Source organism: Dipteris shenzhenensis, chromosome 31 (genome assembly GCF_047967505.1).
Source record: "Dipteris shenzhenensis isolate YYH24624 ecotype China chromosome 31, Dip_SZ_1.0, whole genome shotgun sequence".
Lineage (NCBI taxonomy): Eukaryota > Viridiplantae > Streptophyta > Polypodiopsida > Gleicheniales > Dipteridaceae > Dipteris > Dipteris shenzhenensis.
The window spans coordinates 45,474,370-45,490,467 of record NC_141626.1 but is presented as its reverse complement, the minus strand read 5'-3'; the positions used below and the strand labels follow the sequence as shown (position 1 = coordinate 45,490,467).

At 42.0% G+C, this 16,098-nt stretch overlaps 1 protein-coding gene across 1 annotated transcript in view; it reads right to left on the bottom strand.

Moving 5' to 3' along the window:
* Positions 1-7,404, bottom strand: part of LOC147881521 (carbon catabolite repressor protein 4 homolog 1-like) — a 40,312-nt gene extending 32,908 nt beyond the window's left edge. The window contains exons 1-3 of the mRNA XM_087402282.1: positions 6,563-7,404; positions 5,508-6,285; positions 5,319-5,405 (exon numbers count right to left, since the gene is read on the bottom strand). Coding sequence (XP_087258408.1) covers positions 5,319-5,405; positions 5,508-6,285; positions 6,563-6,720 — 1,023 coding nt within the window. The 5' untranslated portion in view covers positions 6,721-7,404. The remainder of the gene's footprint in view (positions 1-5,318; positions 5,406-5,507; positions 6,286-6,562) is intronic.
* Positions 7,405-16,098: the final 8,694 nt, after the last annotated feature.

Genomic DNA, 16,098 nt, shown 5'->3' with positions numbered 1-16,098 from the left:
TCGGTTGCAGACCCTGCCAGATGGAGGACAAGTTGAAATAGACCCTAAAAGCATGGTGCCTAGAGGACTTCAGGCTGTTCAAACTTCACCCATCATGAGGGGGACAGTTGGAGGATGCCGATACTTGGGGTGCTCGAGTTCAAAGGCGGATAGGTGATAGGAGGTGGTGCCATATGGTGCTACAAAAGATGGACCTGTGTACCAAGGTGGTGTGCTTATGGGGAACCGGACCTGGTGGAGGAAGAGACACTGGATGAAAGGCGGCAACATCGACACCAAAGAGTTCTAGAGGGCTACAACACAAGAGCTACTGGAGTATCTTCATTGACAGGTTGGCTGTAAGCCCTCGTATGAGGAGAGCATGGGGGGTAAAGCATGTGGTGATGTAGCTACCACATGGGCAGCATCTTGGCTGCCATGTCGATAGCATACCTTGGCTTCATAACAAGACATGTTAGGAAGCCACACACCAAAATAGGAAAACCAATAAAGTAGATGATAATGTCTTGGCTACTAGGCAGCACATGACTACTCAGTGTGATCCCCTAGATATTAGAGCCTTTTAAGAGCTCAGGGCTCAAGGCTTTGAGCCCCGTTTGGTCAAATAGAGAATAGCACTCTTAAGACAAAGATAGATTAGCAATAGCAATTAATTACAACCACCTCAACCATCACTGACAGTAGCACAATAGTCAAGGAGGCTTGAAAGCCTCTCCTTAGATAGTATTCCATTGCTCCACCATTACTCCACTACTTTCTCGTTCATTACTTCAAGCCAAGGAGGGTTGAACCTCTCCTTAAGTATTCCGTTACTCCACCATTACTCTACTACTTTCTCCAGATGCTCTTGAACATCTTCTACTTCACCACCATAGCTTCATCATTCAAATGCCACTACATCATCATCCTCAATTAATCTAAACTTAGCCACACCAAAGCAGACCCAATAGGGTTACTAGGCCAATTACCATAACCTTGGTTACTTAAATTAAACACGTTAACTAGGTTAGGTCTAGTTATTGTGACTAGTTACTAGAACTTAAGTTTGTAAGCTCAATGAATGTAAGTATAGGTTCTAGCTGAACCACAATTACTTTGATAGGTCCAATCAATGTCTTGCTCCTAGTTTGGTCAAACCTAGGGTACTTCAATACCATTTCAAACCCTAAAGGCAAAGAATTCGATAATGAAGTTTTTAGGCAATTCTTGAGAGACATTTACTCGATCATTTCTCAAGCAAAATCAGATCTAGTTTGAACCAAGAATTCAACTATTGTAAGGGAAACTTATCTACATAATTTTGGCATAGAGTTGGTTATTTTTAAATAATTGCATCATGTTTAGTTAATCTTTAGAGTATTTTGAGTTGTTTTAGCTTCTTTTTAAATTAGATTTTAGTAAAGTCTTCACCAAAACCTTCAAGATATCAAATGAAATTTTTGTAAATCCATTTTGGTTATTTTTTGACACATTTTCCAAACTATAACTCACAACATAGCATGGGGCTGCCACATGGGCAGCACATGAGCTGCCATGTGGCCACTAAGACCAAAAGGTACCTGACTATGATACCGTGGACCAGCACAAGGCGGATGCCATCAGCAACAATACAGAGTGACTATACAAGCTGAAGCGGGGCATCCACATGGTAGATGACATCAGCATCAGTACGGGCCAAGACGGATCTGTATAGAGGGGTTGCAAGGAGCTATGCAAGGATCTCCAACAACACCGTTCCTTTCATTAGTTCAAGCTTCTGCTCAGTCAATCAGTAGCAAGGATGCACGCACACATCCGCGCGTGCGTGTTTTAGGGGGGGGGAGAGAGAGAGAGAGAGAGAGAGAGAGGACCAAAAGAACATACGAGCTCAAGGGTGGAGCTTCTACCTATGATCAGTACAAAAGAAAACCCATAATCATAACGACACCAATACATCGAGAGAACTCTCTAAGCACATGGAGAGGATGGGGGCTGGCGGTGTTGTGGTGATCATCTAAGAGATGACGAAGATCTCAAGCCTGCGATGCATGAGGCTGCTGTGGCAGCATAGAACCTGTGATGGGGCATGGACGGCCATTGATATGTGTGGTCCGTTGTGGCCTCCAATCGGCCGTGTCTCTGCTCAAGTGAGCATGGAGGTGAGGTCCCCTAACCTCAACCTACTGGTGAGACTCAATGATCATGCTCGGAGTGGAGTTTGGCTGTACATCGTGCCTATGATCCTGAGAAAATGCTCCATATGCCACACAGCCTCATGGATGAAAGCCACCACGCATGTCTAATAGCACACATCGCATTAGACGTGAAGTGCTCCTCTCGCATAGGGTGCAGATGCGTATGCCCTCTGCCCGTCCGTTCTCAATGCGAAGTCGTGGTGATGAGACATGGACACAACGTTAGCCAAGTAGATAGAATTGAGGAACATTCATGAGAGGTAGTGACACATTAGAAGGCATCCTAAGATTTGGCGAGGAAAATTTGTGAGGGTACAACATTAAAGCCTTGCTCGACCCCTTTGTCGCTGCCAGCCTCCATGGAAACAAGTCAGCTCTTAGGTTGAAAAGTCAATTGCAAAACCATCCTAACCAAGTCCAAGGTTAGTTGAGTGAACCCAACCAATCAACTCAATTCTAAGGCCAAGTCAATCTAAATTAATCATACCATCGCTACTTCCTCAATCAAACTAACTCAGTCTCAATTAGTCAATTGCCGTAATCGAGAACCGGGGTCAACTTAGCCTAGCCTGACCTGCCGCAATTAGGTTAGTCCATGTGGCATTTCCACCAAGGTTGATGTTGACACCCTCTAAAGTCCAAATTCAAAATTCGGAGAAAGTAGTTAAAGAAAGATTCTGATAACAATATCTTCCTACTTTGCACCTATTCCTGATTTCTTCTCTCTACCACCATAAACCTCAACTAGCAACCTGCACAAATCCAAAGCACATGAATTCCTCACTTTGTGCTTCCATATGTGATAATTAACTGATCGGCATGCATCATTTATGGCATTTCTGTGGTCAACATACACTACGTACGAAGCACACAAAAAGGGGGCTATCAGTTGCTAGGATCTGCTGTAATTCAATGTACACCCGCAAAAGCCCCACATATTTTCAATTGTGCAGCCTTTCACAGAACTCTGGCTTTAAAGCATTAAAACCAGCTGGCTGACAAAGCTGTTCCAGAAATTGTCCATAATTGTCACAGCCGCGCCAATTCCAAACCCTGTAAAACTCTGCCATTTGCTGCTATTGGAACCATTTACAACCTCGCACACATGACAATGGTAAAAAAACCTTGCACTTCTATTTTGTCCCAAAACTCATGCACAGAAGCGGATTCCAGCAAATTATCCCTGCGAATCACATGTGTGGAATTCATTATGCAATTTCTCTGCAAATTCCAATAATGCATGTTCCATTTGCAGCAGAATCACTGTGTGCACAGCTAAATCTTCAAAAGCATTCAGCTGCTTCATTTCTTCCCATGTCAGATTGTCAAAACTAGACAAATCAGTGCCAAAAGCGCCAAAAACCATAAATTCTCTGCCAAAAAACAAGTGTGAAATTTGCCTACTCCAGGCTATGCTGCTTTAGAGTAAGATTTGGTCTCAATTAGCACCTTGAAAGTGTAAAAACTGTGGGTTCACCTGCATATTGCTTCCTACTGCTAAAGCTTCAGTTCTCCAAAGACATGATTTTTGGGCCAGGATTGCAAAAGACAATTTGATTGTACAGCTTCACGAGTAGAGATGCTGGCAAGTATGCAAATGATCTCTCCGTTTGCAGGGTGTTCCACTCCAAGATGAAAAAAGAGCTGTAGACTATGAAGGTTCTTTAGTGGTTAAGAGCGGTCCTGCTCCCCATAAGCTCTGATATCATGTTGAAATGAGTCATAGAGTAGATGCATGCAAAAGAAAATATTAAAAAGCAGCTGTTCATTGATGAAGCTCTTACAACAGCACATGTATGATAGCTACACAAAACAAGACAAGTCTAGACCCATATAGACTCTAGAAGATGTGGCAATGTCAAGTGGCAGACCCCAAAAATATTGACTCATTACCTTCGTAAGCTGCCGTAAGCAAGCTTAACTAATGTCTGACAGTATGACGCCCATTAATCACAGTTACGCTGAAACGCGTTTCAGAGCCCAACCAGGCCTGAAACGCCGTTTCAGAGAAGCGCCGTTTCCTGAAACGCGTTTCAGGGCTTGAAACGTTTCAGGACCCTGAAACGGCTGGCTGAAACGTTTCAGCCAGTCTGAAACGCGTTTCAGAGCCCTGAAACGTGCCGTTTCAAACAACACAGGCTGCTAGGTCTCCAAAATCACATTTTTTGTCTTTTTGCTTTTGATTTTGGTCTCCAGGCTCCTTCCACTCCTTCAGCCTCATACTCTCTCCATCCTCAAGGTTTTCCAGCCCCATTCACTCCTTTCCTCTCCTTTCTCTCCTGCAGCCTGCTTCAGCCCTCCATCATCATCTACTCCCCTCCCTTGCTGACGTGGCGTTTCCCCGTTTCAGCCTCCCAAAAATCCCGAAACGTTTCCGTTTCCGTTTCCGTTCCCCGTTTACCCGTTTCCGTTTCCGTTCCCCGTTTACCCATTTCCGTTTCCCCTAACTATGCCACTAATTGGCGTAAAAATGGAATCAAAATTGCAGGAAACTCTAGAACCCACTTCCTGTCCCACCCCTCCCGCTAGAAACACATCCCAGCGAGCCAAAAAAATTAGAAGCATACAATCCCTGCACAGGCTATATTGTTGATCGCACATTGATCCACTCTGCTAGTATAGCAATATCCAATCACTGAGCTTATTCTTGTCCACCTCAATCCGAGATAGGCACCTCGCATTCCCAACTATCATTCCAAGGTGTCCTGTAGGCTGTGACCCCAAGCTGTCTTCTGATTGCAAAGTGTCCTAATTAAAATAACTCCCCTCCGTTTGCAATACTTAAGACCCCTGTCGTTAAGGGAACCCAGGACATACATATGAAGGGTAAGTTGGGAAGTCAAGGTTAAGGCACCAACAATGGTCACCTAGAAGAAGACATGCCAGCCTAGAGGTACAGAAGATGCTTTCAAAAGCTCACAAATGAGAAAAAGGATGCTAAAGACATCAGATTCAAATGCATGCCAACAGCGCTTTGCGAAGCACATATTATGCTAGCAAATTTTATCAACACACAAACAAAAGTATTTTGACTCATCCAAAGCCACTCCCTTGCCATATCAAGCTCATCACGCAATCTCACATGCAGTTGCTATACCATGCTTATCATACAGTTAAGCAGATGATGTACAAAACAAATGATACCTCTGCAGTTTTCTTCTTGTAAACAGCTATGTACCCATGTTTCTCCAGCTCTGGTGCAAAAAATTCCTCAAAGTGATCACTTTGCACCTGCAAAATTGAGAAACAACAATGTTGATTTGAATACCTGCTCATGTCTCCAAACATGAGCAACCCAAATTCATGACAATACAACTGCATTGAAATGCACACCTCCTGAAGACACAAGATGTCAGCCCTATACCCAACTATCTCTCGAAGCAAATTCTGACGCCTGTAAGCCCATGAGAGAGCCCATGGAGGACAATAGCTGTACATATCAACGGTTGCAAAAAGATCTGCAAGAACATTATAGGAGAGAACTGTAAAGGTCCCTGCAGCAGACGGGTGGCTCTCTACATCTAGACCGGACACTCCATCTATCGAATTGATCGAAACCATGCGCCTGGGAGTTGGTGAAGGAGCTGGAATAACTCTTGCCGTCAATAGAGTGCTTGCAGGAGCTACTGCCTGCCCAGTGTTCGAGTCGACTGCAGTGCATTCCAACTTAAGTACATGACCAACATCATCTGCTGTAGGAGTATACGTCCTATTCCACCCTACCTCGTACCATGTTTCACCACCTCCACTTCTGTCTGGAACAAGAACAGGATTTGAAAAAGCGGACCCATTGCTGAGGCCCACATTTTCTGTCACCAGGCCAGCCCCTACTGTAGAAACCGCCAATCCTTCTGCATTGATCACTGAAGATCCACTACTAAAACTCGCAAAGAGCTCCTCTTCCTCGGGGCCATTCTCATGCACAGTATTAGATGCGCGAGCATGCAATGACCGGTGCTGCCTCCATGAGTCTGCAAAACATTTAGGGGAGCAATGATAACTTTTACCGACTGGGAGCTTTGCCTTGATGCAGCCTAGACACTGAAGCGTTGCCGGTTCCGATGGATGCACACTGCAAACTGCAACTTTCTTGTCACTTTGGATGCGGTACCTGATCAAATACCAAGAAAACCCTAATTAGCGGTTCAGGGGATTGGACGCACTGATTGGAAACACGGAAATACCACAACCCCCACTGTCGGTTGAATCAAGGTTCGTAAATCCATCGAAATTGTCATGGTTGGCTTGCCAAAACTTGCCTCAATCGGGAACTCACTCGATTTAGTTCGAGAAATGTTGCTTGCTTGTAGCTTGACGTGGGAAAAACGGAGACGCTTCTATGCATAGTAGGCCCTCAGAGATCAAAAAGCAGCCAGTAGAGCACTCACCATCTGTATTTCAAGTAAAAGCCATCCACGGGCGCCGTTTCGGGAACGTCATCGGGAGTGATAGAGCCGTCGGGGCGACGCAACAAAACATAAGGCGTAAGCTCGCAGCCCACAATGGGAATCTCCGAGGGCAAGTGCACACGCAGCACGCTCAGCATGCTTCCCACTGCGGCAGCGCTCTGTACCGTCGAGATGCTACGGTGTCGTATAGCGGGGCAATGCGGGCAGGCTTCTTCCTTTCACGGGGCGCCAGAGCAGAGCAGGGGGAAGCACATGAACCACGGGGCAGATCCGCCATCAGAGGTCTGCAAAGGACCGGCAGCGCTGCGCCGGCTCGAGTACTTCCCCCTCCCAAGCCCCTCCCCTGTCGCGACGGTCAAGAGGTGGCAGCGGCACCTCGAAGCCAGAGCAGCTGTGCCGAACAATACTAGAATGCGAGGCAGAGGAAAGGGCGCATATTGCTAAGTCTTGGAGGTTGTGGAGGTCGTAGTCGAGGTCGCTGTGCTGTTGGTGCGATGCTCCTGCCGCTACATTTTGGCCTACTGGTGAGTTCTGGTGGAGGTAAAGGGGGGAGGCGAAGTGATTGGTGGAAGGGGGAGAAAGCTAGGATGATGAAGGGGGGAGATGACGGAGGGGGGGAAGGGGGAGATGTTGGGGGAAAGGGAGGGAAGAGGAGAAGCAGAAAGAAGGGAAGGCAGGCATGGAAGAGGTCTGAGAAGCAGAGAGCTCACAGAAACCTAAGAAGAAGAAGAAGAAGATGATGATGATGAACAACAAACTGCAGAGGATTGAAGAAGAAGAAGAAGAAGAAGAAAACAAGTGAGTGATGAGGAAGAAGAAGATTTTACTTTTGCTCTTTTGTTCACTACGTCTCTCCTCTCTTTATATCCCCCCTCCAAAACCCCTTTCTTCCCCAAATTAGAATTGGAGCATTGTTATTGTTCACACCACCGCTTTATGTCTTAGCGCTTGGAGGTAGCACATTGGTGGAGTTGCCCTCTTTACCGCTTATGTAACGCTAGGTACTCTTCTCTCACCTCCATTCATATCACAAGGGACATCCATGCTTGTGGAGAGTCAAAGCTTCGACAAGCCATTCCCAAAGTACTAACTTAATGTGCATAATCACATTCACTTACTTCCAAGTCTCCACTAATGCACTTCTCTCTCAAGGGATCCTAAAGAGGTAAGTATACACTTGGATGAGTTATCACATTAAGTGACTTCCAAGGCTTCAATAAAGAACTCTTCTAGAGAGGAATTGCTAATGAAAAGTGTAAAATTGGCAAGTTTGATCAAGCACTTGCCATAACAAAACGCAAAAAACATAATATGTAGAAAGAATAACAACACATGTAGATGGCAGACAAATTACACTGAAAAAAGACATATGTTGCATTTAGCCGAAAGAGCAACAATGTCAACCTATGAAGAGAACATAAGTGTTTAAAAAACAAGGGGACACCACTATAAGGTGATCATCTTTAAGAATGCACCAATGAGAGCTCACACAAATAGATCATCACAACTCAAGGAAAATATTTTGTGCAAAACCTTCTACCAACAAAGGACTAATTACTTAGGCATGTCAAGTAGGAGTAGACACTCACGCTTGGGAAATCCATAATTGACAGTGGACATCTCTCCTTACTCCCTAAGCCTAGGAAATGATGATAGCAAAAATCTAGTTTGCAACAGCTATTCACTTTGCCACCCATATTTTTCTCCCATTTGGTTTTGCAAATCAATGATGTTTTGGTGTATCCTTTATAAGTTTGTGTGTAGACCTATTTCATTACGGCACATGTATCAGCCCATCCAAATGTACATTGAGGGTGAACTAGTATCCATGCACATGCATGTGTGAATAATGTACTTAAACAGTATCATTTTATAAGAGCGCCCTTGTACTCTAAATATGCACATGATAGGGTCCTCTCAAGGCACAGGCAATAAAATAAGAACTATGAGCCACCCATGTTACATACTCTACCAAAGCATGTCTATGAAGTCTTAGTTTGCACCAAATTGCGAATTTCAATTAAAGTAATTAACCATCTCTCTCTCTCTCTCTCTCTCTCTCTCTCTCTCTCTCTCTCTCTCTCTCTCTCTCTCTCTCTCTCTCTCTCTCTCTCTCTCTTTCTCTCTCTCTCACACACAGAGGCTTGTTAGTTCCATGAGTGACTCTTGTTGTTGGGTGCGTTGAGGTCGATCCCCAGGATTGACATCTGATGACCCCGTGAGGGCCCTCCCTTGTGGCCTTACAGTTAAAAATTTTCTACTTCTTCTTCTTCTTCTTCTCAATTACAAAATCGAAGATACTTAGACAGAAATGGTAATGCTGGTCACATCTAGTATGCGTCAACAAGCTTTGTCTATGAGATGGGCAAAAAGTGTACAAGCAGGGTGTTAGCATCAATTCTCTATTGTGATATGGAAGATGCAATGCTTACAGTATAACATGGTGCAAAAGAGTAGGAAGGAAAAGCACAAAATGCAATATTGGGATGCCTACACATAAGCATGGAGACACACAATTCTTTAACAAAGATCAGAAACAACATGCAAGCATGGAGACATACAATTCTTTTACAAATTTTAGAAACTACATGCTACCATGTTGCACTTTATATATAATCTAAAAATATATTATTTCCTTTTCTTGCTTTGGAATCATATCTATCAATTTGAATCAACCTCGTGTTAAAGATTCAAGTCTAGTTGAACTACCTACATCTCAAAGAAAAAATGGTGGGAAATATGGGTGCTTGGATTTAAGCCTTCAATGGAGGTAGACAAATTTGAAATTGGAGAAAATGCCTTTTTACCTTGGAAACAACTTTTATATTGATTTGACCAATATCCAGTGGATGAGCTTTTTGTATAGATTCATGGTCCAATGTGATACGGCTCTTTGAACTTTTTTCACGGCCTAGATTCATGTGTGCTTTCATTAGAAGCTCAATCTTGATATTTACAAACCTTACTAGCTCCATAACTGTACTTTTATGTCTATTTAGGAAGTGGACATTTTACCTTTCCATACAAAGGTACAATTAGGAACCTTTTGTATTGCAAAAGTTGGACCCTTCTTCTCGTCTATCTATTAAAGCACATCCAATCCCTCTTTGAGGTACACAAAGAGTCATTCATACTCATGGAATCTTGATAAAGGTAGCAAGATTTTACTCCTCTCCTTTTTCTTAGCTTTTGATTCTAATTCTTACCTCAATCAACCTAAAGTAGTACATTAATTGGGGAGCATGCTCAACACACTCAATTCCCCACTCAAAAAAATTGTATTCGTCATTGCTCCAAGGGCTTGTCTCAGGAAGTCAACAACTAGACTAATGGTTTCTCGAATGCTTCAATGAAGAGTACAATATCAAATGTCAATAATGAACAAGAACAATAAATTTACTTACCAGAATGCCACAAATATCATTCTTGCTCTGATGTATTCCCAATAACAACCCAACTCGCGTCTCCTCTTAAACCCTACCTTCCCAATAACAACCCCTACTCCTAGCTCACGTCTCCTCTCAAACCCTACCTTCCCAATAACAACCCTTACTCACAGCTCACGTCTCCTCTCAAACCTTGCCTTTCTAGGCTAGAATTCTTTATAAGCACTTCACTGACATAGCGAATCCCATTTTGGTGACCTCAATCAGAGGTGGAACCTCAAACATGGCTCGACCTGGTAGAAAGCAAGGTGTGCGGCGATTTGGCGAGGATGCCTAGTTGGCAAGGCAAGGTTCATAATGTGGAAGGTGATGAACATGTAGTTGCTTGTTCGAGGCAAGCTGGCAAAGCACCTTCAAGTTGACCTTATGTGTGGGTTGTGCGGGAAATCCCTCGAGTTTGTGAGACATCTCTTTTGGAATTCCCCTGTCACGTGGGAGGTTTGGCATAAAGTTGAAGTAGCCGTGAGGAAGGTAGGACTAATATCGCACTGCAATATTGGCCCGAGATGGAGGACAACCCTGTTGGGAGACACTCATAAGCTCCCATTGACGATGGCGGCCTGCTAGCCCCCCATCAGGGCGGCGATATTTTTAGCAGTGTGGGAAACAAGAAACAGTTTGAGGTTTCAACATGAGATTGAGAAAGGGTTCATGGTCACGGTCATTGCAGAAGGGGTGGGAGCATACTTGAAGGATTTTAGTTCGATCATAGCGGTGAGGGGCCGAGTTTGTTAGCTTCATGCTAGAAGATCTGGGGAAGACTATAAGTCCTTGTTAGGCTTTGGCTATGTGCGGCATTGGTCCTAGGTGGGGAGCCCCTACTGGATCAAATTTGGTATTATTGGTCATTTGTATGGGCAGATTAATCAATCAAAAGGAAATATACAGGAAGCTTGTAGTGCATTAGATGAATACCAAGCCATAGAGATAGCTTTGGTTCCATCTTATGCCTTATTACCACTAGTCATGCTAATAGTCACAATCATAAAGTCATCATTCATCAATATTTCCCCAATTTTAAGATGTATCAATATATAAAATATCCCAACTTTATAAGGAGCCCTCAACACTTCACCACCACTAACACAAAAAATGATGTTAATGGTAGTTATCAACATTTCATAGCGGTATTTGTCAGAGTTGGACTTTTACATCCCTTTTGGTAGTACCAATAGATGATTTCCACACAAGATCCATGAGGAACCCTAGTATACCATTCTAAAAAAAGGAAGAATGAGATTTAAAGAAACCTTTTTGCCTTCTGCGGCACAGCTATACTCAATGCTTGATGGTTGGTGTAGAAGACAAAATCATTTGCCAGTAGATAGTGCCGAAATTTCTTAACACTATACACCTTTGCAAGGGAGATTGAAAAAAAATCCTTGGGTTAATGAAGGAAAATCTCGTTAAATATATCACCACATGTTTGTGGCACACAACTGATCGAAGTAGAGAAGAAATACAATAGTGTCACTCACTAAAATAGAGTACCATGAGGAGCAGTAAACTCCATAACTGCTTTGTCTATGGCAGTAGCAAAGATAACCTTCACCCTTTCTCTCATTGCCAATCAATCCCTTCTCTCACCCATCCTACCACCTCCTTCCCCTAGGACGTAAATTCCCATCCACAACCATGTGTCACAAAGAAGGAGCTCTTGGATGGAGGCTTGGAGAGGGGTGGAGGTGGAAAGACAAGACGGAGGCTTTGAGTGGGGAGGAGGTGGAAAGACAAGAGGCAGTTTTAGGGGGAAGGAGGAGACAAAAGGTCAATGGAATAGAGGAGATGGAAGCTCTTGGGAGGAAGGAGGAGATGGAAGGTTAATGGAATGAAAGGAGGAGATGGAAGGTCTCAGATCCATGTGTTAAGACAACCAAATTTTCAAAAGCTAATCCAAGTATGCAAGGTGAATTGATGGGCAATTTAAGAATCAATCATCTGTTGGGTGGCTGGATGAGGGAAGATCCACCTTCAGATGGGGAGTGGTTGAGGATGGTCATGCATCTTTGCCCATGCAAAGCATGGGTTCGTGTCCATGATTAATAGGTTAAAGATGTATGGATTGGGAGGCCTTGGATATAAAGGGCCTCATTGACCTCTCTCTCCTCTTGTCTGACATGTTGCTTGTGATCTTCTCATTTTTTGTTTTTCCTTTACTCGGCTCACACTTTGTTGTCATTGTTGGTTGGGCATCTACGTGTTGCATTGCTTATTCCTGTGCAAGAGGACTCTTTCTCTTTACCAATGACCTTTCTACATGGATGACAATTGACATCCTACACTCCTTGTGATACTAAAGGACCCATTCGCAAATACACAAAACTTTAATTCACAGCATGGAACTAGTAATAGCGAGTGTTGGACTTGGCTTCCCACTTTTAGCTTTGTTTTGTAACTACAAGCTTGTTCATTCATGACAACCAACTCCCTATTGTGCAAGCTTCCTCTCAATCTCTCACTTCCAAAAAGCATATTGCTATGTTCCTAATAGAATCACCAAATATTAACCAAATTTCCGCTCCAAATTGGGATTCATAGATAGGCATAGCTAAGCCTAGGCAAAGAGAGGGGAAAAGAACAATATACTAAACAATACTAAAGAGAAATTTTGGGTGAGGAGAGAACCCTACAATGAGAGGGCCATGACCTTTCATACATTTTCATGCCACCAACCATACCTTAAATTGGTCAACCACACCATTAATTATGCTCCACCCACTCCCATTCAAGGTTTGGGAATTTATGCATTTATGCCTCTTTGTGAGAGACCCAATCGTCAATTTTTGGCCCTTTTTTGTATCTTTGGCTTGTCAAATACATCCTTCAATTCAACCTATTAAATGTGTCCTTTATTCTTTGGCCTATCATTTGCCTTCACCTTGTGGTCCTTTAGTTTGTCATTCGTCCTTAGGTCTTCGATATATCTTCACTCTTTGGTCTTTTCGTCCTTTGATCATTGAGTCTAGCTTTGGTGTAATGAGTTCCTAACTTCTCCATAGGGTTTCCTCTTGCCTTTTATGGACATTAGGGGCATTCATAGTTTCACTGTTTTTCCATTATAAGTTTTAGACATCTATCACATGTGAGTGGACTATTGACACTTATAATACCATATCTATGCACACTTCCCTTTTGTAACTTTGATATGTGTTTTGGATGGATGCAAGTATTAGGTCGCTCCTTAGAGCTTACAATGGATTCTCTATTTTGCTTCCCCTTTAAAATTTATATTATTATTAGATCATTATCATTTCAAAACTTTGTTTATAAAATTTTCCAATAAAAATAAATGTCAATGGGATTTATGCAAGTCACTTGAGGTTGCCAAAGGATGACTTCTCCAAGATTTTATTGTACCTTAATGTCAATGAAATCCTTTTAAAAATCAACATGTTTTCTTGAAACTCTTTTGGCTTGTGTATGTCATTGGGTTTTGTGCTAGTCGCTGAAATATGGTGAGTGGTGCCCTTGTGTAGATGAAACAAGCACACACATGCATGTACATGTGCACAAACACACACACATAGACAGAGAGAGAGAGAGAGAGAGAGAGAGAGAGAGAGAGAGTTACAAAATTGTATTTCTTATATTTCTTGCTGTGGAAATTATTTTATTTTAGTCAAGTGTGACTATGGCAAAGAATTCCATAGGACCGCACCGGACGTGGTGGGGGTCCTAATGGATGCTTTGTGGTGTGTAGTTGCAGATGCCTAACTACCTGTTTTTTGCCAGGCTAGATGGTTAGTATTGTGGGTGATTCCATGTTAGTACTAATGTCACTTGTGTTATTGCAATTGCTCACAAGGTGTGTATTTTGCTATCTGGTACAATTGTGCTGGGATTAGTTTGTGTGATGGTTCATCAATTGATTGTAACAACGAACACAATTGGCGGCTTGAGTATAGATGATGAGTTGGATAATGAGGAACGGAGGTGGTGAAGGTGATTTGGATTGATCAAGGTATCGGATGGCTACCAAAGGGCATGGGCCATATTGTAAAGTAAGGAATATTAAACCAAGGGCCATATTGTAAAGTAATGAATATTAAACCAAGGGCCATATTGTAAAGTAATGAATATTAAGCCATGGGCTAATTTATTTTATTAATTGTGGATGAGGGCATATTAAGCCTTGTGATATTTTAAGCTCGTGGAGCTATGTTGAGCAATTCCTCTAATTGTGGACAAGGGATGCTTTTGGATGTATTATTATTGGCTCTTTGCTTTTTGAAATGAAAATTATAAATACTCTAGATGGGAAGCAAGAGACACCATCTAGGGAGGGTAGATTGGACCACATGCAGTATCGCTCTCTCGTTCTCTTCTCTCCCCTACTTGTTTCCTTGTTCTTGGTTTCTATGGTTTTGGTAAATCATGAATTTGTGATCATGTTTAATTTTAATTTTTGTAACAGGGGTGTCAGAGCCTAGCCGCGCTCTAGCTTGACTGTGGGCAGAAAGTGACATGATTTTCTCCAATCTGATGACACGGTCGTTCTCAAAATGTTCTTCCTGATCGTTTCGACTACTTGATAGCTAGTTTTTGAGTTTGTATGCAAAAGTTTTCAAAGATGCTTTGAAAATCAATGCTACAATTGTGTTTGACAAAAATGGCCCACGCTAACTTGTTCAAAGGGTATGCACCGGTCCTTTTGAGTGGTTAGATCATTATATTCCAACTTGAGGTAAGAAATTTATGGTTGTTTCTTTTCACTGCCGACTATTAACAAATTGGTAGAAGCAATCTTTGGATAGGAAGATGAATAGCCATGGCCAGAGATGACTTAATCTTAGGGCATGAAGATAGAAAATATTCATATTCTTATAGAATGAATGATCTTTGAAGTAATAGTAGCATCATGTGATTTCAAGAATGAAAGTCGTATGAAAATAGTAACAGGGATGTCAGTCTCCTAAGCAAAAGACCACAACTATTTAATTTGAAAGAAAGCAATAAGACTAATCAAGAATCGAGAGCTGAATATGAAACAAAGACTATAGATGCACTATATGCATGTTATTGCTTCGATAATAATCGACAATTTCAACAATTTCTCTTGCAGCTTAGTAGACATAATCAAGCATACAAGTGTTGTGACAAGACGACCAAGGCATCTCTTGATACATCTTTTATCCTTCTTCTTTCCTTTTTACTTAAACCGTAACTAAACCAAAAAATAGCCCTCAAACGCAAATTCCTTCTGGGCTCTCGAGCATGGCTTGCAGGTGCTTATGGGCTTCAATCCACATATAGAAACCAAAATCATAGCAAAGGGAACACTCTGGCACAAAATCACAGCTTAGAAAACACTCTCGGGCTCAAGAATTGCTTTTCTTAAGTTTCATATGATGTCACTATGAAAGAGAGGCTCTGTGAGGAATCTCTTTTGAACCACAAAGTTATCAAATCAAGGATTGAACGAGAAGCAAAAGAAAGTTGATTGGTGCTCAACCAAGCAAGCACGGATTTGGAAGGATAAAGGAGATATGAATCTATTCCCATATTTTCATTTTTCTTACTCTCATAAAAGTACTCATATAGAGACAAGAAAGAATGGTATGGCGATAGAAGGGAATAATTGAATCTGAAGAAGAGTCATAGATCATATTAGAATGTCATAAAAAGGAGAATAAAATATGATAGCATATATAGGATCTAGGATAATCTAGGTGAGTTAAGAATTTTTAATGATTAAATAAGCATGATTATGTGCATTGATAAGAATGAGAAGACATATATCATGTGGTATGTATGAAATAAGAAATACAATTACTTAGAGGGCTTGTATCCTCATAGATTGCTTAAGTAGAAGCCAATCCTAGCTTAATTGTAGATAACAAAATTATTATTGTGTGATACATATGGTATGCTTCAATAAAGTGTTATGCTAAAGTGAACTAAATTGGAGAAAATTAAAGAGAAGAAAAGCATATGACATTTTTGTTGGCAAGATTTTTGCTCTGGTAATATCTTTACGAATTTGCTTTTATAGATAATGAAAAAGAGTTGGTACGCCAGATAATATCTTCTATGTATTTTCTAGCAAACTGAAGAAAATACATATTGGAT